We start from the raw sequence: 27,961 nt of genomic DNA, 5'->3' as shown, positions 1-27,961 counted from the left end.
CACCGCTTTAGGCGTACATATTTTCCAGGAAATTGAAGAAGATGGCTCAACAGTAATTAAAAACATCGCATTTTCAAGTCGCATTCTGTCACCTGCTGAACGAAATTATTCTGTTACAGAACTGGAAACATTATGTGTTGTATGGGCTTTTACGAGATTTAGGCATTTTCTTTATGGAAGACATACCACCGTCTACACAGACCACAGAGCGATACAATTCTTACTTTCAGCTAAATTCGCTCACGACAGATTAAGCAGATGGAAACTTTACTTGCAGGAATTTAATTTCACAGTTGTTCACATTCCCGGCACACAAAATGTTGTAGCAGACGCACTATTTCGTTCTCTCAGCAACAATCAGCAAGACACCGCAACCAACTTCTGTAAAGCAAATTTCAGCGTGATGTACATTCAACAAGTTGCATTTGAAAATTTTATTTCGTCGTCATTACAGGACATAGCAAAAGAGCAAAATAAAGACAATGTGTGGAAAGAAATTAAACACCTCTGGCAAGATAGGAATAATGTTGCGATTAGAAACCATTACACTGTACGCAATGACATTCTATTTCGCCGCTCTCATCCTGACAGCAACAATTGGTTATTATGCATTCCTGATGAACTGATTAACAAATTAATCTGGTACACTCATTTAAGTTATGCACATTACGGAGCCAGAAAATGTTTTCTTATACTGAGACAGAACTGTTATTTTACGAACATGGAGAAACGTATTCGACGAGTTTTAGCGTCATGTAAAATTTGCCAGAAAGCTAAGTCAGACACAACTTCACATATTCCTCCATTATATCCCATTGTACCTGTTAAATTAAGACACATGGCCGCTGTAGACATTTTTGGTCCAATTTCGAGAACTAATAGAGGTTTTTGCTACATCTTTGTCGCTGTTGAGCTCACTTCAAAATTTGTTACTTTCACTCCGTTACGCAAAGCTACTGCTAAAACCGTTTCGAAAGCATTTGTAAAGCATTTTCTATTTCATGTAGGGCATGTGTTGAAAGTAATTTCTGACAACGGATCACAATTTCGTTCTGCTATATGGACACGTATGTTACGAGCTAGAAACATTTCTCCGATCTATATATCCAAGTACCATGCTTCTTCGAACCCTTGTGAACGATTAATGAAAGAAATTGGTAAACTGTGTAGAATATACTGCCACAAAAGACATATTGATTGGGACACACACATATTCTCATTCCAAGATGTAATTAATTCCATTCCAAATGAATCCACTATGCTATCTCCGTCTGTTATACTGAAAAATGTTGAACCACCTAACAAAATTAAAGAATTAGTAACATTTCCTACATCTCGTCGCCTACGTCACCATGAAATAATTGACATTGCGCTGAACAACATCAAACGTGGCGCAGAGCGCCGGAGAAGACAGCAAAAACGGGATTGTACACGCCGAGACTTTCACGTTGGACAGAAAATATTAGTACGTACACACTATTTATCCAACAAAGGAAAAGGTAGGTGCAGTAAATTTGAACTTCTATACGCAGGTCCATATCGGATTCGCAGCATTCCTCACCCCAATGTTGTACACGTCGAAACTTTGAGAACCAGAAAAAGTGAAGGCAATCACCATGTATCCAACATTAAACCCTTTATTGAATGAAGATACTTTATGATTTGACGTGCTGCAATGCCATTTGCTAATTTTTATGATCACGTATGCAATTATACTCACATGACTACCTACTGATCATTATCGTATTTTTTCTTAATCAAAATATCCACGGGTGTGCTGCCGGTCTATAGTGCCCGTTGGACACTATAGACCGGCAGCACACCCGTGGATATTTTGATTATCAAATACGCCGGGAGAAACTCAAGAATCACGTATTTTTCCTTGGCAAGTGCCCGGCAAGGTAAGGTTAGCAGGTCGCTTTTCTTGTCGTTACACATCAGACCGTGCATATTTTTCCAGATGAATTTACACATTCTATGACCATTTATGCAATTATATTTATGTGATTACTTACTGATGACTGTCGTATTTTTTCTTGGCAAGTGCCCGGCAAGGTAAGGTTAGCAGGTCGGTTTACTTGTCGTTACACATCAGACCGTGCACATTTTCCATTTTTTTTATGTGTGTACGATTGTTTCATGTTTGTTTGTATGCATTATGAAAATAGTTAAGATATGGCAAACACCAGTTGACTTTCACATTTTGCCTTATGATATCTCAACATCGTGACTACTTTACTCTTTTGCTGCTGCATTGTGATACACTGGGTACATTTTTGCCTCTGAACACTATCTATGTTTTTCACATATTACGTTTTCTGTCATATTATGCTGTATGCTTAATTATGTTACCATAAACCAGTCACTATTTAGTGAGTATACGATGTAAATGCAAGACATTAATCTTTGTTCATCAATTTCAGAAAGAAATGATGCGTGTAAAGGAAATAAATTAAACAGAAATGGGAATTTCACCTACGGAATAGACGAAAGAAGATGCAAAAACCTTATGAGGAAGAGTAAATGGATTAGAATTAACAAGCATTAACAAGAATATACTATACACATCGTAGAATAGCAGTCTTAACTAATTTTGATGTATGAAAAAGGTGAAATACCCTCAGACTTCAAGAAGAATATAATAATTCCAATCCCAAAGAAAGCAGGTGTTGACAGATGTGAAAATTACCGAACTATCAGTTTAATAAGCCACAGCTGCAAAATACTAACACGAATTCTTTACAGACGAATGGAAAAACTAGTAGAAGCCGACCTCGGGGAAGATCAGTTTGGATTTCGTAGAAATACTGGAACACGTGAGGCGATACTGACCTTACGACTTATTGTAGAAGAAAGATTAAGGAAAGGCAAACCTATGTTTCTAGCATTTGTAGACTTAGAGAAAGCTTTTGACAATGTTGACTGGAATACTCTCTTTCAAATTCTAAAGGTGGCAGGGGTAAAATACAGGGAGCAAAACGGCTATTTACATTTTGTACAGAAACCAGATAGCAGTTATAAGAGTCGAGGGGCATGAAAGGGAAGCAGTGGTTGGGAAGGGAGTAAGACAGGGTTGTAGCCTCTCCCCGATGTTATTCAATCTGTATATTGAGCAAGCAGTAAAGGAAACAAAAGAAAAATTCGGAGTAGGTATTAAAATCCATGGAGAAGAAATAAAAAATTTGAGGTTCGCCGATGACATTGTAATTCTGTCAGAGACAGCAAAGGACTTGGAAGAGCAGTTGAATGGAATGGACAGTGTCTTGAGAGGAGTATATAAGATGAACATCAACAAAAGCAAAACGAGGATAATGGAATGTGGTAGAATTAAGTCGGGTGATGCTGAGGGAATTAGATTAGGAAATGAGACACTTAAAGTAGTAAAGGAGTTTTGCTATTTGGGGAGCAAAATAACTGATGATGGTCGAAGTAGAGAGGATATAAAATATAGACTGGCAATGGTAAGGAAAGCGTTTCTGAAGAAGAGAAATTTGTTAACATCGAGTATAGATTTAAGTGTCAGGAAGTCGTTTCTGAAAGTATTTGTATGGAGTGTAGCCATGTATGGAAGTGAAACATGGACGATAAATAGTTTGGACAAGAAGAGAATAGAAGCTTTCGAAATGTGGTGCTACAGAAGAATGCTGAAGATTAGATGGGTAGATCACATAACTAATGAGGAAGTATTGAATAGGATTGGGGAGAAGAGAAGTTTGTGGCACAACTTGACCAGAAGAAGGGATCGGTTGGTAGGACATGTTCTGAGGCATCAAGGGATCACCAATTTAGTATTGGAGGGCAGCGTGGAGGGTAAAAATCGTAGAGGGAGGCCAAGAGATGAATACACTAAGCAGATTCAGAAGGATGTAGGTTGCAGTAGGTACTGGGAGATGAAGAACCTTGCACAGGATAGAGTAGCATGGAGAGCTGCATCAAACCAGTCTCAGGACTGAAGACCACAACAACAACAACAACTAATTTTTTCTTTCAGAATACGAGGCGATTGATGCAGGCTGTCAGACAGAACTACACATCTTAGTTTTAGTGATGAAATATGTTAGGAATAAGGAATAATTGTATAATGAATAATGAAGTGACTTTTTGCAGATGATAATGAATGATGATGAAGAATGATGAAGAATATGCTACAATGGATAATGAAGTTTTTTCTTTACAGGTGATGATAATAATGGAGTTATGATAATATAGATAGTGAAGTGATGGATAATGAAGTTTTTTTCTTTACAGATGAGGATATTGTTGAAGTTATGTATTTATGCTATGTAGTTATTTAAGTATTTGTTGGAGTTCGTTTTGACAGAAGGTATTATATTGCATAGTATAACGACTGAAGGTTTTGGAAAGGACAGCTATGGAACACATTTTTTATACACATTTCACCGCCTGTTAATTCGAAGTTCACTATTTTTCAGCATAAAATGCGTTTCTTCTTTCAGTTTAATATTCCATTTTAGTATATTTTTTGCAGGAGAAATTATTCATGAAATTAATGTGGTATAAATAGTTGTTTATTAAACCTATGTCATTTATGAATGTGATTACATATACTCTACTTATTTCATAATCTTGCTACAGCTGACTAATGACGAATGACGTTACACATTTTCATTTACAGCAACAACCCAAAAGCAATTTTTTTTCTATCCCCTGTAATTACCCAACACAATGCATTGCTAGCACAAAAAAAGAAAGTATTACCAGTCCCAAATAATGCTACCAATTTAAAAGAGTTATGAGTAATACTGAATGATGTTTTGCTATCACAGACTTTGAGTAATAGTTACAGTATAATAATAATGGTTTGTAACTGGGAAATGAATGCTACGGATTACCGTATGGAGATGACCAATGATTCTGTAATTCTATGTTATTGACTACCTCCTGTTTCTCTGTAAATGACTTTTGATGATTTGTAATTAGTCTATGAATGCCAGTGTTCTGTGTAAATGACTTCTGATGATTGTAATTGGGCAATGAATGCCAGTGTTCTCTGTAAATGACTTTTGATGATTTGTAATTAGTCTATGAATGCCAATGTTCTGTGTAAATGACTTCTGATGATTGTAATTGGGCAATGAATGCCAGTGTTCTCTGTAAATGACTTTTGATGATTTGTAATTAGTCTATGAATGCCAATGTTCTGTGTAAATGACTTCTGATGATTGTAATTAGGCAATGAATGCCAATGTTCTCTGTAAAGCAATTTATGAACATTATTCTGTAATACTACATACATGGTACAGAAATGTTCAATAACTGGGCACTGAATGCCAGCAACTACTAATGTAATTCCCAATGAAGACTAGTATGTGACTTAATGTCCTTCACCTTCTGGCCTAACTATCCTGGAATTACTGCAATATCCGTTGTCCTGTATATCCTCTTGATCATTGTATCGACATGCAGTGTCGTCTAATGCAAATGAGAAAGGTGCTGTGCATTCTTTTCCACGACTTACTGCAATGAAACGTACAGCTCGATACGCTACACTGATATTGCTAGCAAGGTTTTGGAGCACTATATTTGGTTTTGCACTAATTCTACGTTGGTGTACCTTACAAGAGTGTGGTGTTGACACGACATGCTGTCCGCCACCGTGAGCGATGTAGACATTATTATGGTCCCACTGTTTGGTGTACCTAATGTACTGGCAAAATGATACCATGGAATATTACTACGACATTTCAGTGTCTTGGCTACGCTGATAAATACTTCTGGGAAAAGAACTTCAGATTGTTTCCCTTGGTGTTGTGCTACAGTAGAAAGATATGGACTTTCAGTGCAGCTGCGTGCAACCTAAAGTGCTACAACCATGATGCAATCCTTCCCTTTCCTATCCTAATTCTTGTAACATAGTGAAAATCATTTTTGCTAACATGATTTGTATTCATGGCCTATACATTTTCGATTTGCTGATATATTCTGAACTATAGTGCGTGTGCACTCTTGTCATTTTTCTAACATGATTTATACTCATTGTATGGACATTTTGATTTGCTGATCTATTCTGAATTACAGTGCGTGTGCACTTTTGTCATTTTTCTAACATGATCTCTACTCATTGTATGTACATTTTTTGCACTACAGTACATGTGCACTTATGTCATTTGTCAATGTGATTTGTAATCATTGTGTTTATTTGTTGTGAAAACGCTAAAGAGTTTTTCAGTGCGTGTGCACTTTTGTCATTTATCAATATGATTTGTATATACATTTTTCTGATTTGCTAATATGTTCTATACTCATTGTATATATTTTTTGTCATTGTCTGAAATGTTTTGTACTCAGTGCATGTGCACCACATTTAATTCATGTTCTACATCTGAATATTCTGTGATTGTAAAAGTTAATTAGTTAAGAAAAAATTTGTTGCTCATGGCAAGTCCAAATGACTCACCATCGCTGCCAAATTTTTGCCCCCCCCCCAGTGGAGGGTTATGAAACGCGTACGTCTCATATGTACCAGCGATGGCGATGCATGACAGAATCTCTGACCAGAGATTTATTTATCGTTGCTAGTCTGCACTTGACCGCGCGAGAGTTCTGTTGCTAGTTGCACTCAGTCAGTGCTAGTAGCGCGCGCGAGACAGTAGTCGTGTGTGAGGAGTCGGCCGGCATCGACATGGGTCTCTGGTCATGATTCAGGACGAGGTATATTGTTATCAAAGGTAATGAAGCAGCATTGCGCTCAGCCAATAACATCTGTTAATTGTAATTAATTTGTTCAAGAAATGCCACAATAATAATTTTGTTTTCAAAGCAATCGTTTTTAAGAAAAGAATCATTCCAATTGAAACAATATTTCCTATGCTTTTCTTCCCAGAATTATTTTATCAGATTAATTATTGCACAGGGCCTAAGGTCAGCGATGCTGCCCTATTATTGTGGGTTTAATGATTAATGTTCATTTCTGAATTTTTGTGTCGAGTTTACATTGGGCCATTATTTTTCAATACTTTTGTAGCGAAGGTACAGTCGCTTTTATTTCAATTTAACGATGTGTTGTGGGAGCTCAACAACATTTGGGTCATTATTATTCAGTAATCTTGTGGGGAACTAACTTTTGGCACGTTTTCATTATCATTGAGTTTTCTTTTATTTTTGCTGGGATGTTACACTTGGGCTATTCACATTAACATTTGTATTGTCTTGTGAAAATTTGCTGGGAGGTTACGTTTAGCACGATGTCCATTAACATTTAAATATAAATTTTCTTTTATTTCTGCAGGGAGGTTACAAGCTACACGACGGAAATCAATCGGTTCAGATGGTTCAAATGGCTCTGAGCACTATGGGACTCAACTGCTGAGGTCATTAGTCCCCTAGAACTTAGAACTAGTTAAACCTAACTAACCTAAGGACATCACAAACATCCATGCCCGAGGCAGGATTCGAACCTGCGACCGTAGCGGCCTTGCGGTTCCAGACTGCAGCGCCTTTAACCGCACGGCCACTTGGGCCGGCAAAATCAATCGGAAACGATTCGACCGCGTCATCAGTTTACGAATCAATGAACATGCAAGCAAGTTCGGAGGAATCGAATGCTCTATCCTCAGCAACAGGCAAACGGAACAACGCATCGGCGATTCCGTGCTTAGCAGTGGACCAATACAAGATATCGTAGCGGTACTGCGAAAGGAAAATAGACCAGCGAATGAATTTCTGCGCTGTACGTGGAGGTACAGGCTTGTTCGGATGAAAAAGCGATGTCAAAGGTTTGTGGTCTGTGATGATGGTAAAGTGACGTCCATACAAGAAATCATGAAACTTAGTAAAACCAAATACGAGAGCCAACGCTTCTTTCTCGATCTGTGAATAATGTCTTTGCGCAGACGAGAGCAATTTGGACGCAAAGGCAATAGGGCGATCGTGCGATCAATCTTTGTGCGCAACCACAGCACCGATCCCGAAATCCGATGCATCCACCATCAACAAAAGGGGTTTCTGGGGATCGAATGGCGTAAGGCAAGTATTAGAAAGCAACGCCGATTTCAACTGGCGAAAGGCGCGTTCGCATTCCGTCGTCCAGACGAACGGAACACCCTTACGGTGTAAGCGATGAAGCGGAGCTGAAATGGAAGAGGCGTGGCGCACATAGCGATGATAATAATTGATTTTTCCCAGCACACTCTGTAGCTGCTTCAAATTCTGCGGCGAAGGCAAGTCTTGTATGGCACGGAGGTGCTCCGGACTGGGATGTATGCCTTGGGCATTGATTACATGTCCCAAATAGGGTAAGTCACGAGCAAAAAACGCACATTTGTCCTTCCGCAAGCGAAGACCATTTTGTCGCAAGACCTGAAATAATGTTCTGAGATTGGCTAAATGTTCTTCTTCCGTCTTTCCGGAGATCACAATATCGTCCAGATAGTTTGCTGCAGTAGGGACCGACGCACAAACAGTTTGTAGATATTGCTGAAACAATGCAGGGGCGGATGCACACCCGAATGGCAGTCGTTTGAATCAGTACAAACCAAGATGCGTGTTAACCGCCAAAACGCGCTGGGATTCTTCGCCTACCAGTATTTGCAAGTACGCATCTGCGAGGTCCAACTTCGAAAAATATTTACCCGGGCACAGTTTGTCAAAAAGATCTTCCAGGCGGGGTAAAGGAAAAGTTGCAATCACTAGTTGTGGATTCACTGTTGCCTTGAAGTCCACACAAAGTCTCAATTTTCCGGAACGCTTTTTGCAAAATGACTAAGGGCGAAGCCCAGAGAGAAGCCTGCACACGTTCAATTACACCTTGTGATTCTAAATCGTTTAATGTTCTTGCGACCTCATCACGCAATGGGTGGGGAACATTGTGCGCTCCGAAAAATTTCGGTTGCGCGTTTACTTTCAGTTCCAAATGTGCTTTATAGTTCTTAGCGCAACTGAGGCCTGGTGCAAAAAGGTCTGCAAATTCTTCACATAGACGAGAAACACTGGCAGAAGGTACAGTCTGGTTCTCTGATAGGACCTGATTGACTATAGACAAGTTAAACAACTGAAATAAATCGAAACCAAACAAGTTCACAGCAGAAGATGAACGAAGAACGTAAAATGACACAAGTTTTGTTTGTCCCTTGTATGTTGCAAGAAGGCTGCACTGTCCGAACACAGGGATATTCTGACCGGAATAGCTAGTTAACTTAACATTTGCGGCACGCAACGGAGGTGTGTTTGTACATGTCTTGATTGATCAGTGAAACTGCAGCTCCGGTATCAAGCTGGAATGGTATCACGTTGCCATTAATGTCCAAGCCTACAACAAGTTTATTGTCCTGCTGACGACAAGAGCGACTGTCTCGTGCAACGTGAACTGACACTGGTACAGAATCACTTGCAACTTGACGGGATTTCCGGCGATGTCGACGCACACTATTTGTGGGACGAACACAGTCACTGTTAGAGAGAATGGCACTGGGCGGAGTGGAATGAACGACATGAATTTCCATGGGCGAAGGTTCACAAGCCTGAGTATTCTTGGTTCGATTCCGATTCCGGCGCGAAGCAAAGGGCCTGGAATCGTTGTGAGTGTCCGTTCTGAGCTTTTTCTGGCAAACACGTTGAACATGTCCTTTTTTATTACAGAAAAAGCAAATAACTTGGCGTGACGGGCAATTCCCACGCGAATGTCTAGTAGCACACTGCGGGCATGATTTTAGCACTGCATTTGCTTGCTTGCGCGGCACACGTAGCGGAGAGCTTGGCGGCAGCGGCGCGGACGGGCGCGAGGGCTGTTTACTGTTCCGTGCAGCTCGCCCGGCGGGCCGGTTAATGTGACACACGGCTGGTGAAGTTTCAAATGATTCCTGAGCAAAGTCAAGTGTGTCTTGCCGATCCAATATGTCCATCACTTGTTGAAGGGAGGGATTGACTAGTTTCAAAATCTGCTCCTGTATACGAACATCAGAAACGTTCTGTGCAATTGCATCACGTACCATAGTATCTGAATAAGGAAGTCCACATTCACACTCAAAAGCACAATCCCTAGTAAGGCCTTGCAAAGTTGCAACCCAGTCCCGATTAGTTTGCCCGGCCGTACGTCTTGTACGAAAGAAGGTATACCTTTTTGCAACTACATTGACTGATTCTTTGAAATATGCATCTAATGCCGACAAAATTTCGTTGTAGGACAGAGTTGCTACGTCGTGTCGGGGAAATAATTCCACTATCACACGGTACGTCTGGACGCCTACGGACGCTAACAAAAAAGGCTGCCGCTCGTTACCTTGAATTCTGTAGGCGGCGAGATGGAATCCAAATTATCGTGAGCACTCCGGCCAGCTTTCCAGTGCCGCATCAAAAGGACGAAAAGGTGGTACTACAGCGGTGGAGCGGCGGCTGCCGCATCGGTTTGCATTGCACGTTGACCCTGGACGAGCTGTCCAAGGGCATCCAATAAGGCCTGCGTCTGCTAATTCTGTAAGCAATAAAATTCGGACAGCACATCTGGAGATTGTGGCGAAGCCATGACACAAGTAAATCAATATAGGTACGAATGCAGAATTCTCGTCGCCAAACTGTTGTGGACTGGCAAGACAGCCAATCCACAATGACGGGTACCCGAAAGGCACGCATTAAGCTCACGCAGGATGGCGTGAGGTCTGGAACAGGTAAAGTAATTATACTAGCAAGAAAAGTACGTAGATGCTGGAATACTTAACTTTAATCCATAATTGGTGAACATCGGTCTGACGGTACCTGCATCACAAGATAAATAGCAATTGATAATGGCACCTTGCTAGGTCGTAGCAAATGACGTAGCTAAAGGCTATGCTAACTATCGTCTCGGCAAATGAGAGCGTAATTTGTCAGTGAACCATCGCTAGCAAAGTCGGCTGTACAACTGGGGCGAGTGCTAGGAAGTGTCTCTAGACCTGCCGTGTGGCGGCGCTCGGTCTGCAATCACTGATAGTGGCGACACACGGGTCCGACGTATACTAACGGACAGCGGCTGATTTTAAGGCTACCACCTATCAAGTGTGGTGTCTGGCGGTGACACCACACACTCCATACGTGACAGCGTCTGACGACTTGCCAGCTGCATCCAGGATTATCGTTTCGACGGCTGGCCTTCATAGCACCCAGAATATTCCCTAACTAAAGAAGAGATTGCCAATGGTCTTGTCGCAGTGGTAACACCGGTTCCCGTCAGATCACTGAAGTTAAGCGCTGTCGGGCTGGGCTAGCACTTAGATGGGTGACCATCCGGTCTGCGGAGCGCCTTTGGCAAGCGGGGTGCACTCAGCCCTTGTGAGGCAAACTGTGGGGCTACTTAGTTGAGAAGTGGCGGCTCCGGTCTCGGAAACTGACATACGGCCGTGAGAGTGTTGTGCTGACCACATGCCCCTCCGTATCCGCATCCAGTGACGCCTGTCCGCTGACGATGACATAGTGGCTGGTCCGTATCGTTGGGCCTTCATGGCTGTTCGGGTGGAGTTGAGTTTTTTACACAAAAGATTTCACAATGAGGTGAAAAAGTCATGGGATACCGATATGCACGTATGCAGATGGTGGTAATATCGCATGCACAAGACATAAAAGGACAGGGCATCGGCGAAGCTGTCATTTGTACTCAGGTTATTCATATGAAAAGGTTTCCGGCGTGATTATGGCCATACAATAGGAATAAACAGACTCTGAACGCGAAATGGCACTTAGGCGCATGGGACAATCCATTTCGGAAATCGTTAGGGAATTCAATATTTTTAGATCCATATATTATTCGTTAATTCTCACGAAGGACAACACAGTGTCCAACAACCTTCACTTAACGACCGAGAGCAGCGGCGTTTGCGTATAGGTTGGTCAGTGCTAACAGACAAGCATACTGCGTGAAATAATCGCAGAAATCAATATTGAACAAACGACGGATGTATCAGTTAGGGCTGTGCGGCGAAATTTATTGTTAATGGAGTATGGCAGCAGATTATGGACAAGGGTGCCTTTTGTTAACAGCACAACATCGCCTGCAGCATGTCTCCTGGACTCATGACTATATCGGTCGGATCCTAGACGACTGGAACGCCATGGCCTATTCGGATGAGTCCCTATCCTAGTTGGTAGGAGCTGATCCCACGGACAGATGGACCCAAGTTATTAATAAGCCAATGTGTAAGCTTTTGGTGGTTCCATAATGGTGTGGCCCGTGTTTACGTGGAATGAATTGGGTCGTCTGGTCCAACTGAACCGATAAGTGAAATGGTTATGTTCGGCTACTTCGAGACCATTTGCAACCATTTACGAACTTCATGTTCGCAAACAACTATGGAATTTTTATGAATGACAGTGCACCATGTAACTGGGACACAGTTCTTTGCAGCTAGTTTGAAGAACATTCTGGACAATTCAAGGGAATGAGTTGGCCACCCAGATCGCCCAACTTGGGTCCGCTCGAACATTTATGGGACATAATCGCGAGGTCAGTTCTGCACAAATTGCTGCACCGGCAACACTTCCGCAATTATGGACAGCTATAGAGGCAGCGCGGCTCAATATTTCTGCAGGGGACTTCCGAATTGAGTTCATGCCACATCGAGGTGCTGCGCTACACCGGATAAAAAGGAATTCCGACGCTGTGTTAGTAGGTATCCCATGGCTTTCGTCACGTCAGTGTATATTCAGCTGTAACAGAATCTTCGTCACTGCACCCATTGCTAAAGACACCAATATAAACTGTACAGATGTTGAGCCTACCTCTAGGTACTTACAAACTACCATTTCCCTTGAAGTCTTCCCAAATATTTTTGCTTGTATGGTTTTGCGAAACGGAAGTTTAGACCAGATAAACCACAGCTCTTTTGTTCTCCGTGTGCTATAAATACATAATGTGCAAAACTGTAGCTCTCGAGGAGGCAATATCCCTTCGTTCCATATGCAATTTGTCCACTGTCACATTTCCTTAACTTAAAACCGATGTCGTTTAGAAGCGGAATAACGGATGTTTCCGAGCCCTCATACTGAGTTTTGTGTTTTAGTTCGGCACCTTGCAAACACAGCTGGTAAGAGAGATGGAGCAGTAGCTAGAAGGAAGGTTTTTCCCCTTACCATGCTTAAGTATGGGTATGATGGTAGCATTACGCCAGTGCCAAGGAAATGTGGCCTTAGCCCAAATGCGGTTGTATGTGTTAAGCAGAAAGTGCTTGCCCGCAAGAGAAAGGTGCCGCAACATCTGAATGTGGATGGCGTCTGGCCCTGTGGCGGAGGATCGGGATGAACTGAGACCATGATCTAGCTCCCTTATAGTAAGGCGGCATTGTAGCACTCACGATTCTCAGAAGAGAAGGGTATCACCCGAGCCTCCTCCACTCGTTTCCGATGGATGAAGTCATGCTGATAGTGGGAAGAGCTCGAAACTTCCGCAGAATGGAGGCCAAAGGTGTTGGAGATAGCAGGAGAGTCCACGACGACATCGTCAGCTACTGCCAGGCAGGAAATTGAGGAATGGATCTTCATTCCAGAGAGCCGTAGGAGGTTAGCCCACACGACGGAGGAAGGTGTGGAACTGTTAAATGAACTATTGAATGAAATCCAGTTCGCTCTTTTGCTATCCCGAAGAACGCGACGACACTCTGTACGCATCCATTTATAATGAATGCAGTTTTCTAGCGTAGGGTGGCGGTTAAAAACGCGGAAATCACGTCTCCGTGCGCGAATTGCATCGCGGCATGTCTCAGTCCACCAAGGGACTGGGACACGATGTGGTAAAGAGGAAATACGAGCAATGGAACGTTCTGCAGCAGATTGGATAACGTTGGTGAGATAGTCCACTTGGTCATCACAACTAGGGAAATCTTGTTCTTCGAAGGTCGCCAGGGAGGAGCCTTAGTAAGCTGCCATTTTGGGCGTGCATGCGGATGGGGTAGGAGTCAGCAGAATGAGAGCACACGGGAAATGGTCGCTCGAGTAGGCGTTAGAAAGAGCGGACCACTCAAGACGATGGGCAAGGTGGGCAGTGCAAAAGGATAGGTCCAAATGGGAAGGAGTCGGAAAGGAAAGTGGGAGTGGGTGCTCCAGTGTTAAAGCAGAAGGGGTTGTGTTGGTTAAGAAGGTCAGCCAAGAGGGCACCTCTCGGACAGGTCCTGGGAGAACCCCAAAGAGGATGATGCGCATTAAAGTCACTGAGTACCAAAACGGAAGAGCGGGGGGGGGGGGGGGGGGGGTATCTGCCCAATAAGTTGAAGGAAGTCTGCCCTGGTGAAAACGAATGATGGAGGGACGTAAATGGTACAAAGGGAAAAAGTCAGACAGCTTGAAGATGGGTAGTCAGGAAAATGGGTTGACTATGAAGGTCATCCCGTATGAGCAGCATGACGCCCCCATGAGATGGTTTGCCGACCTCAGGTGGAAGGTCAAAACGAATTGGTAAGTAACGTGAAAGCTCAAAGCGGTCGTGAGTGGTCAATTTCGTTTCCTGAAAGCAGAGTACAATGGGATGCTGCGATGCTAAAAGCAGCCGAGTGACAGCCGGTGAAGAGTCGCTACTACGGGGCACAGAAGCAGGAGGATCATGCTCCATGTGGTTCACAGAAGCATCGGCGTGCTTATGTGGTCGGCCTGAGTAGTCCAACGCTGGAAAACTGTTGATGGTGTGCGCTGGCGAGACAGAGGCCAGCCGGGCTAAGGGACTATGTGGCGACACTTTGAGCAGGTTCTTCGAGTTGGCAAAGGAGAAGACTGTTTTTAGCGGACTTCTTCGAGCCCTTCTGGTTAGAGAAAGACTTGGGTGGTGTTTGGCTGGAGGGATGGAGGAAGTCATCGTGGGAGTACTCCTTCTGTCCTTTCCTGTCTGCTGGTTGTGTGGTGGGTAGCTTCGCCCCTTGAGGCGAGAGTGTTTGACAGTTTGTTGCACAGTGGGACGGGGGGGGGGGGGGGCGATGCTACCTTCACACTGGGCGATTTTACAACCTCAGAGCCGAATTTGAGGTCGCATGTCTCTGTGGACTTGAACTTCATGGAGCAAGGGGTAACAAGAACAGAACTATAGGTGCTAGACGAGAGAACACGGTTACTTGCGAGCAACTGGGTAAGGCACTTTTTCCTTTAGCCTAATCTCTTGAACAGCCCACTATGTAGATACACGGGAAAATCCCGAGAGGAGGCGGCATGGCTGCCACTGCAGTTGATACAGTGGGGAGAAGGAGGCGGACATTCGCCCTTGTGAGCATCCCTGCCACAGGTTATGCATTTGGCTGGGTGTCGACAAGATGACATTGGTAGCAGCACATCGGATTCGGAATGTACGGCCGGTGTTTGAGAATCAGAAGCCGTCTTCAAAAGCAAAGTGCCATTCCATAAACGAAAGCAGGATTTCACAGGGCCAGCAATTGGAACAACATCTTTCTGAATAATAAACGGATTGACTGTGGCGAAGGACTGGCCATGTTCAGTAAGTGAGACCACAAGGAACCAAAGTGGAGAGGGAAGGATCTTTGAATCATTAGCCTCATTGCGTTTACGTTTGGTAGGAGGTGAATGGGAAGATGATTGACTCATCCAAGGAAATCCCCCAAGATTGCCAGTGTCTCCAACGGCGCGCTCCTTCCAACTAGGGGCTCCTTTCGCAAGGGGGCGCACCCGCCTTAGGTGATTGTTCACAGCTCAGGTCACACCTCCTGAACACCTGACAGAGGGACCAGGCGGCAATTTGGGAAGGTTACAGCTCAGGCAATTACCCCTCTCTGACCTGTACCAGTGGTACGTGCGAATCCTACCTGTCGACCCGGGGCTGGGAATTACGGGATACCGAGTCACTTGATACGCGTCAGACGCGTGGGCCGGCCTTCAGGAGTGTACAGGGAGGAAGAAGAAAAATGAGGATCCTCAAACGCTGAAGTGGAGGAACGAGAGCAGAAGGGAAACCAAGAAAGGAAAAGGGAGGCAAAAACAAAGTTGAGACTGTTGCACGTCGACAAAATGCAGAACATTCCTAATAATACCCCAGACATGGTCCCCAAGGGAGGGGAAAAGGAACAGCAAGAGGATAGGCATGCAGCACGGAAGGGTTGCTGCAAAGGCTGGGGTCCCGTGGTAGCCAAGCACGAACCCGCCAAAGGGTGGCGAGCCCCCTGGGGAGGCAACATGTTAGTGAAGAGTTTTAATGTTCAATACATTGGTTATAAGGATTGCTAAGTAACAAGCGATGTTCACTAAGTTTCCTAGCCATTCCTCTAGGACCTAACTGTCGGTATACGTCCTTGCTGATCGTATCACAGCCTATGATCAGTAAGAATTGTTGTAATATGTATGACTTTATCAGTTTGGTCAAAAATTATTTGTACTGTTTTCATTGTTTTACAATAAGTTGTGTCTTCCTGGTGCCAGCTGGCAGGCGAGGTAGGCAAGAGTTTCGGGAGGGTGGGAATGTGCCCTGTGACTCGTCACTTGCCTGCCATGAAAGTACAGTTTCGGCGACTTTTCCGTGCTGCGTGCCACGAGAGAGCTCGCTGTCTTCACGGGCTTCGACGTCAGCGCTGCTGGGGTAGACGTGCAAGGACGGAGGAGGAAATGTGAGGTAACTCAAAGTGAACTGGAAGGCAGTAGACTGCGAACTGATGGGCCACGGTGCAGGGACACTGGGAATCGTTAACGGTCGACACGGGGAGTTGGCGAGCGCTGGGGACACAACAGGCTAGAAAGGCAGTCGACGTCTTTCTCGGTGGCGACAGGACGGCAGCTACAGCAGACACCCAGACAAGGGATCCGGTTATTGCAAAACAAAAGGGCCACTACGAGTGTAACGACTGGCAGTGATTTTGGTTAGGTGGTCCAATGCGAGCAGAGTGCAGTTTACAGTGAACAGACCAAGCTTTACGCTTAGAGTGTAACGTTTATTGACAGACGTACAGAGTGGTTATAATTAAACTCTCGCTGCTTGAGCTAGAGTAGACGGATGGACTGCAGGATCTGCGTTGTTAGTAGTGTTAGTGCCATGACTCGACTATAGGCTCTGGTAGTGGTATGGCGACATGGAGTTGATACACAAGTACCAGTATACGTTACAGTTTCAGACAATGGATATAGGTCTGGGGGAGGTGAGCAGGGCTCTATTAGTAAAGCTGTTTTATTAAAATAGTGCTGCTGCTCTTCGCATTTGAGTATTTCGCCAGTATCCAGAGTAACAAAATACAGAGTGGTCCAAAAGTCCAGAAACACCCTGATAAAATCCAAATGGAGTAGCAAATAAGGAAACAGTGTTCCTACACACGAGGAACGGGAAGGGGGAAACTTTATAGGCTATGCCACCAACATGGCGGCCATCTTGAAAGCCGCCATCTTGAATTCAACTCCAAAATTTCAAATGGGAATGTGGTCATGTGACATATCAAACAGATAGAGAATTTCACCAGAAAAACAATGCCCTTGTTGTTTTAAATATAGCTTTATTCATTCGCAGGTTATAGCCAATTACTTGCGGCAGCAGTGGGACGCTCGGCAGCGTGAGTATTACGTACTGAGAAGTCATAAAATGGAGTCTGAAACGGTGCAAAGTGACTATCCCATGTCTGAAATGTTACATGTGTTTAACTGTTAGGTTTCATTCCCTCATGCTAACGTTTTAATAATTGTTTCCTTATTTACAGGTTACAAAATGTCCTTAACACATGAACAACACATTGAAATCATCTTGATACCAGGAGAAAGAAGCACACGGGTCATTGCTGAGGATTTTAACAGTCGTCACCCAACCAGACAGCCCACCACTCACAGCGCAGTTGCCAAGCTTTTGGCCAAATTGCGAGCAACAGGTTCTGTCGCAGATAAACTTAAGGCTGGAAGACCAAAATTCGCCACCGATGAAGGAATAACAGTGAGCGTGTTGGCATCATTTAGCAAGAGTCCGCAACGGAGTACTCGTCGCCTGTCACAAGAATGTGGGGTTAGCCGTACTTCCATATTGCGAATTTTATCGCAGCACAAATGGCACCCATACAAAATTCAGCTGCTCCAACATCTGAACGAGGATGACCCAGACCGTCGGGTACAGTTCGCAGAATGGGTGCCACAGCAGCTGCAGATAAACCCACGTTTCCCCTATCAGGTGCTGTTCAGTGATGAAGCCAATTTCTTTATCAATAGTGAAGTGAACAAGCAGATCACAGATACTGGTCCGACACAAACCCACACTGGATTGATGCTTCCAAAACGGTCGACTCACAAAAAGTGATGGTCTGGTGTGGTGTGTGGGGTACGAAAGTCGTTGGACCTTTTTTTTATTGATGGTACGTTAACAGCCAGCGGTTATCTGAGGTTATTGGATGAAGAAGTGTTTCCCTCGTTGTTAACTGAGGACGGGACATTTCCGGAATTCTTCCATCATGATGGAGCCCCACCACATCATGGGCACAATGTGCGAGCATACCTGGATGTGCAGTTCCGGCACAATGTGCGAGCATACCTGGATGTGCAGTTCCCTCAAAAGTGGATTGGTCCTATGGGTGCTGTGGAGTGGCCACCACGTTCACCAGATTTGACTCCTTTGGATTTTTATCTTTGGGGTCATGTCAAAGCGCTGGTTTGTTCTGTGAAAATATGGGATTTGCATCATCTAAAGCAGCGCATTGTTGATGCGTGTGGTCAAATTCAGCCAGATGTGTTGGTCAAAGTTCATCAGGACTGGGTTCGGAGGATAGCGTTAACAATCCAACATAGTGGACAACATATCGAGCCATTCCTATGACTGTTGGTGGTCTCTCGGGACTGTGTAACATCAAGGTAATGCCTCTTCGGCACACAACACACATGCTGCCGAGCGTCCCACCGCTGCCACATGTAACTGGCTATAATCCGAGAATGAATAAAGCTATGTTTAAAACAACAACGGCACTGTTTTTCTGGTGAAATTCTCTATCTGTTTGATATGTCACATGACCCCATTCCCATTTCAAATTTTGGAGTTGAATCCAAGATGGCGGCTTTCAAGATGGCCGCCATGTTGGTGACATAGCCTATAAAGTTTCCCCCTTCCCGTTCCTCTTGTGTAGGGACTCTGTTTCCTTGTTTGCTACTCCATTTGAATTTTATCAGGGTGTTTCCGAACTTTTGGACCACCTTGTACTTAAAACACCAGAAAATTTTTAGAAGAGGCCACAGTGGGCTCATAAGCCATTCACATTCATAATTAACCACTTTAAATATCTGCACTACTTTGTCATTAATAATATGTGCAGCCAGACTTGTTACTGCCAGAGCACGAACTGATATACTCAAATATATAAGAAGCTGGTCATAGTACTAAATCACGCACTCGTAGTTTAACTCAGAACATAACCCCAGAGCTTATTAATTATATATATTCCATAAAAAAATACTCAATAAGTACAATACGACAGGATTCTAGCACACAATAAATTTTTCATCATTAAGACCCTACTTGTTTACCTCTGAACACATTAGCTAAATATCAGCAGACAGCCAGAAAATCGAACCTGTGGTTATTTCGGAGTGCACAGACACGCACTTAGATACACACTCATTGTCCGTATCTCAAGTGTATCCAAAACAGGTAAACCTCGTTCACACAGGTTACCACAGTTCAATAAGTTGTGCACCAGTGGTCAACACGAAACAAATCGCAGGGAAGAGTCGTTAACTGCGAACAGCACAAAATTCAATATACATATATGCAGTAGGACTTTAAGAACCTGAATAATTCCCGCCGTTTGATACTGTAGCGTACCCGGTTGCAGACTGATACGTTCCAAAGCCACTGTCACATGTTCACATCGTTTAGCAGGACAGACGAGACCATCGCCCTCTCACTAGACGCAGTACACACTCGCCGACCGTGCGCACGTGTGCTTCCCAGCCCCACTGCCCACGTGACAGAGAGAGGCGAGCATGCGCAAAGAGCGACCACCGACAACCAGACTCCACACCGGAGCGCCAACCAACCGACCAAAACCAGCCTCTCCCCATCATGCGCTGAAATAGCCGCAAAGCGACCCAAGAGGAAAACCGCGGCCACGCGTTACGAAGTCGATCGCAGGGATCTGAAATGAATATCGAGAAGCGACTAGCGCCAACAGCGCCACGTATCAGCATTAAAGGAATGTGGAGAAGCCCTCTTTCCGCACAGGAGTTGGAGAACACGATTCGGAAGTTCGAATTAATTGACGATTCGGTTATTGCTCCTGGCACATGCCAAAAGCCAATTGCGCCACAAATTGTTGAAGAAGTGACTGTTTCCATGGCTGAAAATGCTGGACACATTGTGCGGTCTTCAAGAGCTGTATCAGGACAGCTGAACGTTCCATGGTGCTCAGCTGTTTCAGGCAGCAGTAGAGCAATCTCTAGTGCCATTCCAGCCTGTCATGGATGCAGACGGTCGTCAAATTCAGCAAGTTTTGTAACCTGGAACGTAAACATGGTACGCAGTTAACAAATGTTGCTCTCTCATGTGGACATTTAAATGTATTTCTTTCAGCTGTTTATTCGTTATTTCTCTTTCGCAAGTCGTTACAAATGTTTCCACAAAATTTCATTGCCCTATGATGCCTCGTTTTTCTTGCGTGCCCTGTCAAGTAGCGAAAGTTTAATTATAGCCACCCTGTACTTCGCATAATAGCGCATTTTTCTTGCATACGGTGGATGTGCGTTAATATCTCTCATGTGGAGAGATCAGCGAATTCTGTTTTAATCATTAGGCTGCGAGCGTAATTAACATTACTCTTGTAAGTATACATATTTGTACAGGGATTTTTGTAATTGCTATGGTTTAGCCTACGTAAAATACTAGTTCCTTCGTAGTACTATTCATAGTAGCGAGTAAGTTGGTGGAAGAAGTGGCTAGTAGAACGGATAGATTTCATTGTGAGTATTCACGCCGCATTGAAAAGTCTCAGGGCCACGATTGTGATTTTACGGTTGATACTATTTTGTCCTGATTGAGTGCTGTTTCTTATTTTGTGCTTTATTGTGTTTTATAGGTCAACAGTTCGAGTACTGGGAGTTTTAAATTACTTTTTGTTGCCCCTAGTTTTGCTTTTGCTGAGGCGGGATATCTGAATTACTCACTATAGCACTGGAAAACATTTTAAATGTTTTTTGTGATGCCCAATCCTTCCAGGACTGTAGCTAGATAGGAAACTTCGAACTCACTCTCGTTAATTTCCTATTTTACAAGTTTTTGAGAAATTTATTGATGTTTAATAAATATTTATTGCTAAAATAAGTCCACGCTCGCACAACTGTCAGCACAAACTTCACCTCACCCAAATTCATTGATACGAAATCGAAGAATGCCGTCACAGTTATGTTTCACAAAGCACTACGGCTGGCCCGGAAACATGGCTATACGAACGTGTAAATGAGAAGAATGCATTTTCTTACAGTCGTTTCTCCCCACGTTTCGGAAATCATATCTTCTTTTCTTTTTCCGAGTTTCTTTCCGTTTCTGAACTGCCTTATTCAGATTTCTGTGATTTTTTCGGATGTAGCTGTAGATTCATTTTCGAGACTGTTTCCACGCATCTTTATCTTGTGAAATTTAGCTGTGAAGTTTGGAAATTAATGTAAAAGGTGTGTTCAAAAAGTAACGCGATGTTGTAATTTCATCTGTTGCACTGCATTCGCGCGATATTCTGTTCTGTTCGTAAGTAGATCCACCAAAATTATCTGTACAATGCTATAGATATCAAATGTTTAATCTGTTGCCAGTTGACAAAAAGGCTGTGTGTGTTTCGGTAGTAGCGGCTACTACTTATTTTGTACTAGCTTAGTGCCCGCTGCCTCGCTGGTGTAGACTGCACTGTAAGATCTGCACAGATCCTTTTTGTTTTTCTTTAATCGAATTAGTATGTTGTTAGGGGTAAAACTAATGTGTGATTCTACACGCTATGAAAGTGTTAGTGACTTCTTTACATGGCTGCCAGTCTTTATATAATTAAAGTGTTGCAAAGAGTGTAATTTAATTTCATATAGAGAGTTACAAAAGAGACAAATTGGATAAGTGGTTCTATAGTTATTAGCGCCAGTCTTACGCCGGTACTGAACTCTCTCATTTCACACGGATATTCCTATACATGGAATCGCATTCAAACATGGTATATATTTTGTCATCAGTAATGAATAGTTCGCGGAGTAATTACAAAGAAAAATAATTTTACAAACGTGTATTAGACTTAATAAAAATTTAATGTATTAAAGATCCTTTTCTTTTTCTATGCGATTTTGACAAAGGCGATTTGTCGTGGTGACAAACAGCTCTCTTTGATTTAGCTCGCAAGTCACATCACGTTCCTAAACTTCGCACTCTAATTAAGGTCCTGGAAGCATGGTATTTTCTGAATGTACTTCTGACGAAAAAGCGAGTCCGCTCCCATAAAATCAAATATTTTCATAAAAATTTAGACATTCTATTTCACCCCCTTAGTGACTGAATTGCGTAAAACACAAACACACATTTTTCTATTTTTAATCGAAAGTCAAATATCAAGTTTCATAGATGTACGTTTAAAAATTCTCTAGTAATTCTGTAATGTAGATTTATTTCGAAAAACGTTTCACCCACTATTTCACTCTTTTGAGGGATTAATTTTAATAAAATAATGAAAGGGAAACCAGACATCGGTTTCCGTACTTCTAGCTTCAAAATTGCCTTCATAGCGACATATTTTCTAAATACTTTTCATCCCCGATTTCATCCCCTAAGGAGTGGAATTTCGAAAAATCCCTTATTAAACGATGGCTACGGTATAACATGAACACCCTCACCAAATTTCAAGTTTCTATCCTTAGCGGTTTGGGCTAAATGATGATGAGTCAGTCAGGATATTTCCTTTTGTATACAGAAATAAGAATAGTGCCGTGCGGCATATCTGCTGCTGTACATGTCTAGCCTAGCGCTATTTTTGTTTACGGGCAACTGCTTAGCGTTATGATTAAAAGTGAGAGAATAACGTCAGGCAACTGAATGTTAGGCTAATGCAACAGCGACTTTCTCCGCTGAAGGTCAACGATTTTTGTCGCACCGGAAATGGAAGTCCATGTTGCAAACGGGATGTACTACACTGAGCTGTATTGGTCGCTCCGTTAAGTTTCCGAGTGGGACTATAGCTGCCGAATGGGTCCGGGCCTATTTTTGGCGCAGCAATAATCGTCAGCATCCCTGGCACACTGAACTGTTATTATCGCCAGTCGCGCACCAGCCACAAGAATACTGCACTCAGTTCTGTTTCGCCTGTGTGTGGTAATGTCCGAAAGCTCTGTAAATTTCGTTCAAGTGGATCATTTGGACAGGGAACTGATGATAATTGAGGTGGAGAAATATCCCTGTCTCTGCAACATAAAATCGCAAGTTTATATAGATCGTCTGCTGGAGAAAGAAGCATGGAAGGTGTGTGCACATGTTGTTGGGGCTGAGAAATGGAACTCGCTGCCACTGGCTGCACAAAATGCAATAGATAAGATGACATACATACTTGTAAATAGGTACATGCAAGGTTTCATGACAATCGACGTAACTTTCGCCTAGACAACTACTAAAAAAGTAATTTAATTTTTATTTTTCCTTCTTCCTCTAATAGTTTGACATGTATACAAACCTGTTGCGCGAAAACAATTTAATTAATTGTGTTGAAACATTGTATGATTGAATACAATGTTTTTAGAGGTATTTTCAGACTCTTTTCCATATCTTAAAAAAGTCAGAAAAATAAATACTCTGAATTTGAACAAATTTTTCTTAGTAATATCTTAATCCAATGTTATCTAAGGTAAAAAAAGTAACAATTATGAGGCTACAGTTGAAAAAAAAGTCGAAAACTTAAGGTTTTGTGGAATAAGCTTTTTCAAAAGTTAAAAGGGAAACTGCAAAGGGTTGTTTGAAAGAACGGTATTCTTGTGAACGTATTCGTAGCATTATGTACTTATGTCATATACCAAATAGTGTAATATCACAATGTGAACATGAACTATTAATACAACTAAGTACAGCTTATGACAACAATTACATCCTCATCTGCAGACGTCTAGTTACCTTTGCCGGCAATGTATGCATTTTGCCATGGAACTGATCCTTCCACAGAGCAGAAGTAATTGAAAAACGTGTCTGTAATGTCACAACCACGGTTGCTACATCTTAGTCCTACGTTTTCCATAGATTCCAGCGAACAGGTTAAAGTGTCTTCAAACCAATAGCCTCCTGCTTCCGCACAAAGCTATGCAACACGCAACAAGTTTCTATAATACTTTCAGCCAAGTTAATATTAACATGTATGGCCCACTGGAAAATTCGCCGTATCAAGTGTTTATCAAGAGCAAAATTTTCGTCACCTATAAATACGAAAGGCCCATTTTCATTGTTTGGTCAATTAGTCAAAGGTTTGGTGCCTGGAAAAGGTAACCTTCCATTATAAAGTGCTCTTCCGAAATTAGTTCCTTTTAAAATATTTGAATTACCATCGTGTCCATATCCTCTACCCGCAACTGCCATAAGAACTACGGAATGAAACTTTTTATGACAAAAAATTCACGTTCGCTATTCCAGGGCTTCACCAACCGCACATGCTTACCGTCTATGGCATCTATGCAGTGAGGAAAATTTGTAGTTTTCTCAAAATTCAGAGCTATTTCTTGTAAGTCCTCTTTCGTTGGCATTGGCATATACTTTGCTTGTAAGTAGTTCCAAGCTACTCTACATGTATCTTAGATTATGGATGCAACAGTTGAGCGTCCTAGTAAAAACTCATAGTGCGGAGACTTCATGGAGCATCCCGTTCCAAGATACCTGTTATCAATAAGTATAGTATAAAACACAATATCAGGTTGATGGAAATTAATTAATTCCAGTGAGCAGGTGTAAGAATAATTGATTTTAACTTTCCTACGGGAAAACAAGTACAAAAACTATGGGAAAATATGCATGATGCATACAGCCGCAGCCTGAAAGAATTATAATAAAAAGAGTGGCAGTGCAACGACTACAAAAAAACCATATGTGTGCTATAGACAGATGTCTTTCCTGCAAGAATCCATGGAACTGAGGCATTAAGTACAAACTTTTTTCTGCAATTTTGTAACATTTAAATGTATTTCCAATGGATGTGGTAGTTAATTACCTACTAAATACCGACTTACTATATACTTAAATTGCACAGTACAAAGTGGCATGTGGGTTTTTCCAAAAATGTTTCTTTTCATTTCAGGACCTCAGGAAATATGAATGATGCTTCTATTCTTGAGGATGATAAAGAGGAAAAGCATCACGAAGACAGAGCACCGCCACCCAACACTGCTAAAGCAAATAATAAAAGGAAACTTCAGGACGCATCTGAAAGAGAGTCGATGGGGGTATTGACACATAGTTCAACTTGTGTTTTACCACAAAAGGATCCTGATGATTTGATATCTCTTTTGCTGTACTTAAAATAAATGAGTACCGACGATAAACTAGACTTTGAAAGAAAAACATTACAATTGATAAAATCTTACAGCCGAAAGACTGTAGAGAGCAGTACTGCTGCTGACTCCTTCATAAATACTGCGCCGTCAGGTACGTCGACATCGACAAGCAAACAAAGCCCCACACCTGGGAGTCCAGTCACTTATTTTTCACCAGTCACTGGACTGCCGGATGAAGACTCGATCTTGTCATTAGAAGAATATTACAACTGATTAAGCAGCTGACATGAACTAGTAATGTAAACTCATTCATTGTAACCGAATTTATGTTAAAGTTATGTTAAGTGTATGTTCATGTCCATAAATTACTTACTGTATTCAATTGAAAAACGTACCTCAATGTTAATGCAAGTTTTTCTTCCGCACCAACACAGTCACGTAACTTGGTATACTTCTTTTGTAAGTTATTTCTATATTCGAGGGCAGTAAGTCGAAAGATGCTACGGACATGCCGTAATAATCAAAGAATTTCTCTGGATAACTCCTAAGTTTCTGGTGTAAAATACAAACTTTTTTTCATTTGGACGATTCATAATAATTGGATGAATCCACCATTTTCGTTGGCGGTTACGCCTTCTGCGACGTCGGACTACACATAATGCTACTGCAGCTAAATATTTCAGTTCTGAATGACAGGTCATCATGCACTGTGTCACCTCGTGGCTTGTTGCAACACAACTGAAGCAGCCATCGATTTTTGTTGCTAGTGCGGCAGCCAGTTTCGGACGCGCGAATTCATCCGCCGCCATTATAATTGTTTGAAGTGTGGCACCCTAGGCGATTATTTCAGCCGCGATAGGTGTCGAGGGGAGAAAATCGCCTAGTGTGGCATTAGCCTAACAAGGCGCGATCCGCCCGACTGCAACGGACAAGCAGAGGTCGCCTGCTCGTCATCGCCGAATTCGTCCAAATTCATGGTACATGAATGATGAAACAAGAAAGTGCCCCAAGTGGAAACTCTAAATGGCCAAGTGTTTAGGAAAGAAAAGGAATTTCGATGCGGATCTATCACCGTGTGTACCGTATCAATTGTCCCTGTGAGTGCGTATTTAGAAAGCGGTGTTTGGCTGCGTGCTAAGAGGTAGAATTTTCTTTAAAAAGGTCGCAGGTTCGCCGTCGCCAGAAGGCAAATATTTTTGTGCTCCTTGGCAATGCGTACACTACTGACATCACAAATAACATGCACGACGTTCACGTGTAATCGTTAACTACAATCCCTTTGCAGTCCCGCATTTCATCCTAAGCCTATACTTTCTGTGCTTATATAAATTAATAAAATAACCTGTATGATGTTGCGGTTAATTGTGATTTCCACTACTTCTCATTACCTTCGTCTTTCTTCGATTTACTTTCAGTCCATACTCTGTACTCATAGACTGTTTATTGCGTTCAGCAGATCACGTAATTCTTTTTCACTGTCACTCAGGATAACAATGACATCAGCGAATCGTATCATTGATATCCTTTCACCTTAAATTTTAATTCCACTCCTGAACCTTTCTTTTACTTGCATCATTGCGTCCTCGATGCACAGATTGAACACTAGGGGCGAAAGGCTACATCCTTATCTTACACCCTTTTAGGACGAGCACTTCGTTCTTGGTCGTCCACTCTTGGTTCTTGAACATATTGTATATGACCCATCTCTTCCTATACCTTATCCCTACTTTTCTCAGAATTTCGAACATCTTGCACCATTTTACATTGTCGAACGCTTTTTCCAGGCCGATAAATCCTACGAACGTGTCTTGATTTATCTTTAGTCTTGCTACCATTATCAACGGCAACGTCAGAATTGCCTCTCTCATGCCTTTATCTTTCCTAAAGCCAATCTGATCGTCATATAGCGCATCCTCAATTTTATTTTCCATGCTTCTGTATATTATTCTCGTCAGCAGCTTGGATGCATGAGCTGTTAAGCTGATTGTGCGATAATTATCGGTCTTGTCAGCTCTTGCTGTCTTTGGGATTGTGAGGATGATGTTTTTCGAAAGTCAGATGGTATGTCGCCGGAGTCATACATTTTACTCACCAACGTGAATAGTCGTTTTGTTGCCACTTCCCCTAATGATTTTAGAAATTCTGTTGGAATGTTATCTATACCTTCTGCCTTATTTGATCTTAAGTCCTGCAAAGCTCTTTTAAATTCTGATTCTAATACTGGATTCCTTATCTCTTCTAAATCGACTCCTGTTTGCCCTTCTATCCCCCTCATAGAGGCTTTCAATGTGTCCTTTGCACCTATCTGCCTTCCCCTCTGCATTTAGCAGTGGAATTCCTGTTGCACTCTTAATGTTATCACCCTTGCTTTTAATGTCACCGAAGGTTGTTTTGACTTTCCTGTATGCTGAGTCTGTCCTTCCGACAGTCATATCTTTTCCGATTTGTTCACATCTTTCCTGCAGCGATTTCGTCTTAGCTTCCATGCACTTTTTATTTATTTCATTCCTCAATGACTTGTATTTCTGTACTCCTGAGTTTTTCGGAGCATTTTTGTACGTCCTCCTTCATCAATAAACTGTCGTATTTTTTTGTTACCCATGGTTTCTTC

General features: G+C 42.5%; 1 protein-coding gene across 1 annotated transcript in view; it reads left to right on the top strand.

Moving 5' to 3' along the window:
• The window catches only part of LOC124594603, a 71,887-nt gene extending 46,507 nt beyond the window's left edge, over positions 1 to 25,380 (top strand). The window contains exon 3 of the mRNA XM_047132975.1: positions 25,155 to 25,380. Within this exon, the coding sequence (XP_046988931.1) occupies positions 25,155 to 25,380 (226 nt within the window). The remainder of the gene's footprint in view (positions 1 to 25,154) is intronic.
• The last annotated feature ends 2,581 nt before the right edge of the window (positions 25,381 to 27,961 follow it).

Source organism: Schistocerca americana, chromosome 2 (assembly GCF_021461395.2).
Source record: "Schistocerca americana isolate TAMUIC-IGC-003095 chromosome 2, iqSchAmer2.1, whole genome shotgun sequence".
Lineage (NCBI taxonomy): Eukaryota > Metazoa > Arthropoda > Insecta > Orthoptera > Acrididae > Schistocerca > Schistocerca americana.
Note: the sequence above shows the minus strand (reverse complement) of the source record. Positions and strands in the feature narration are given on the sequence as shown.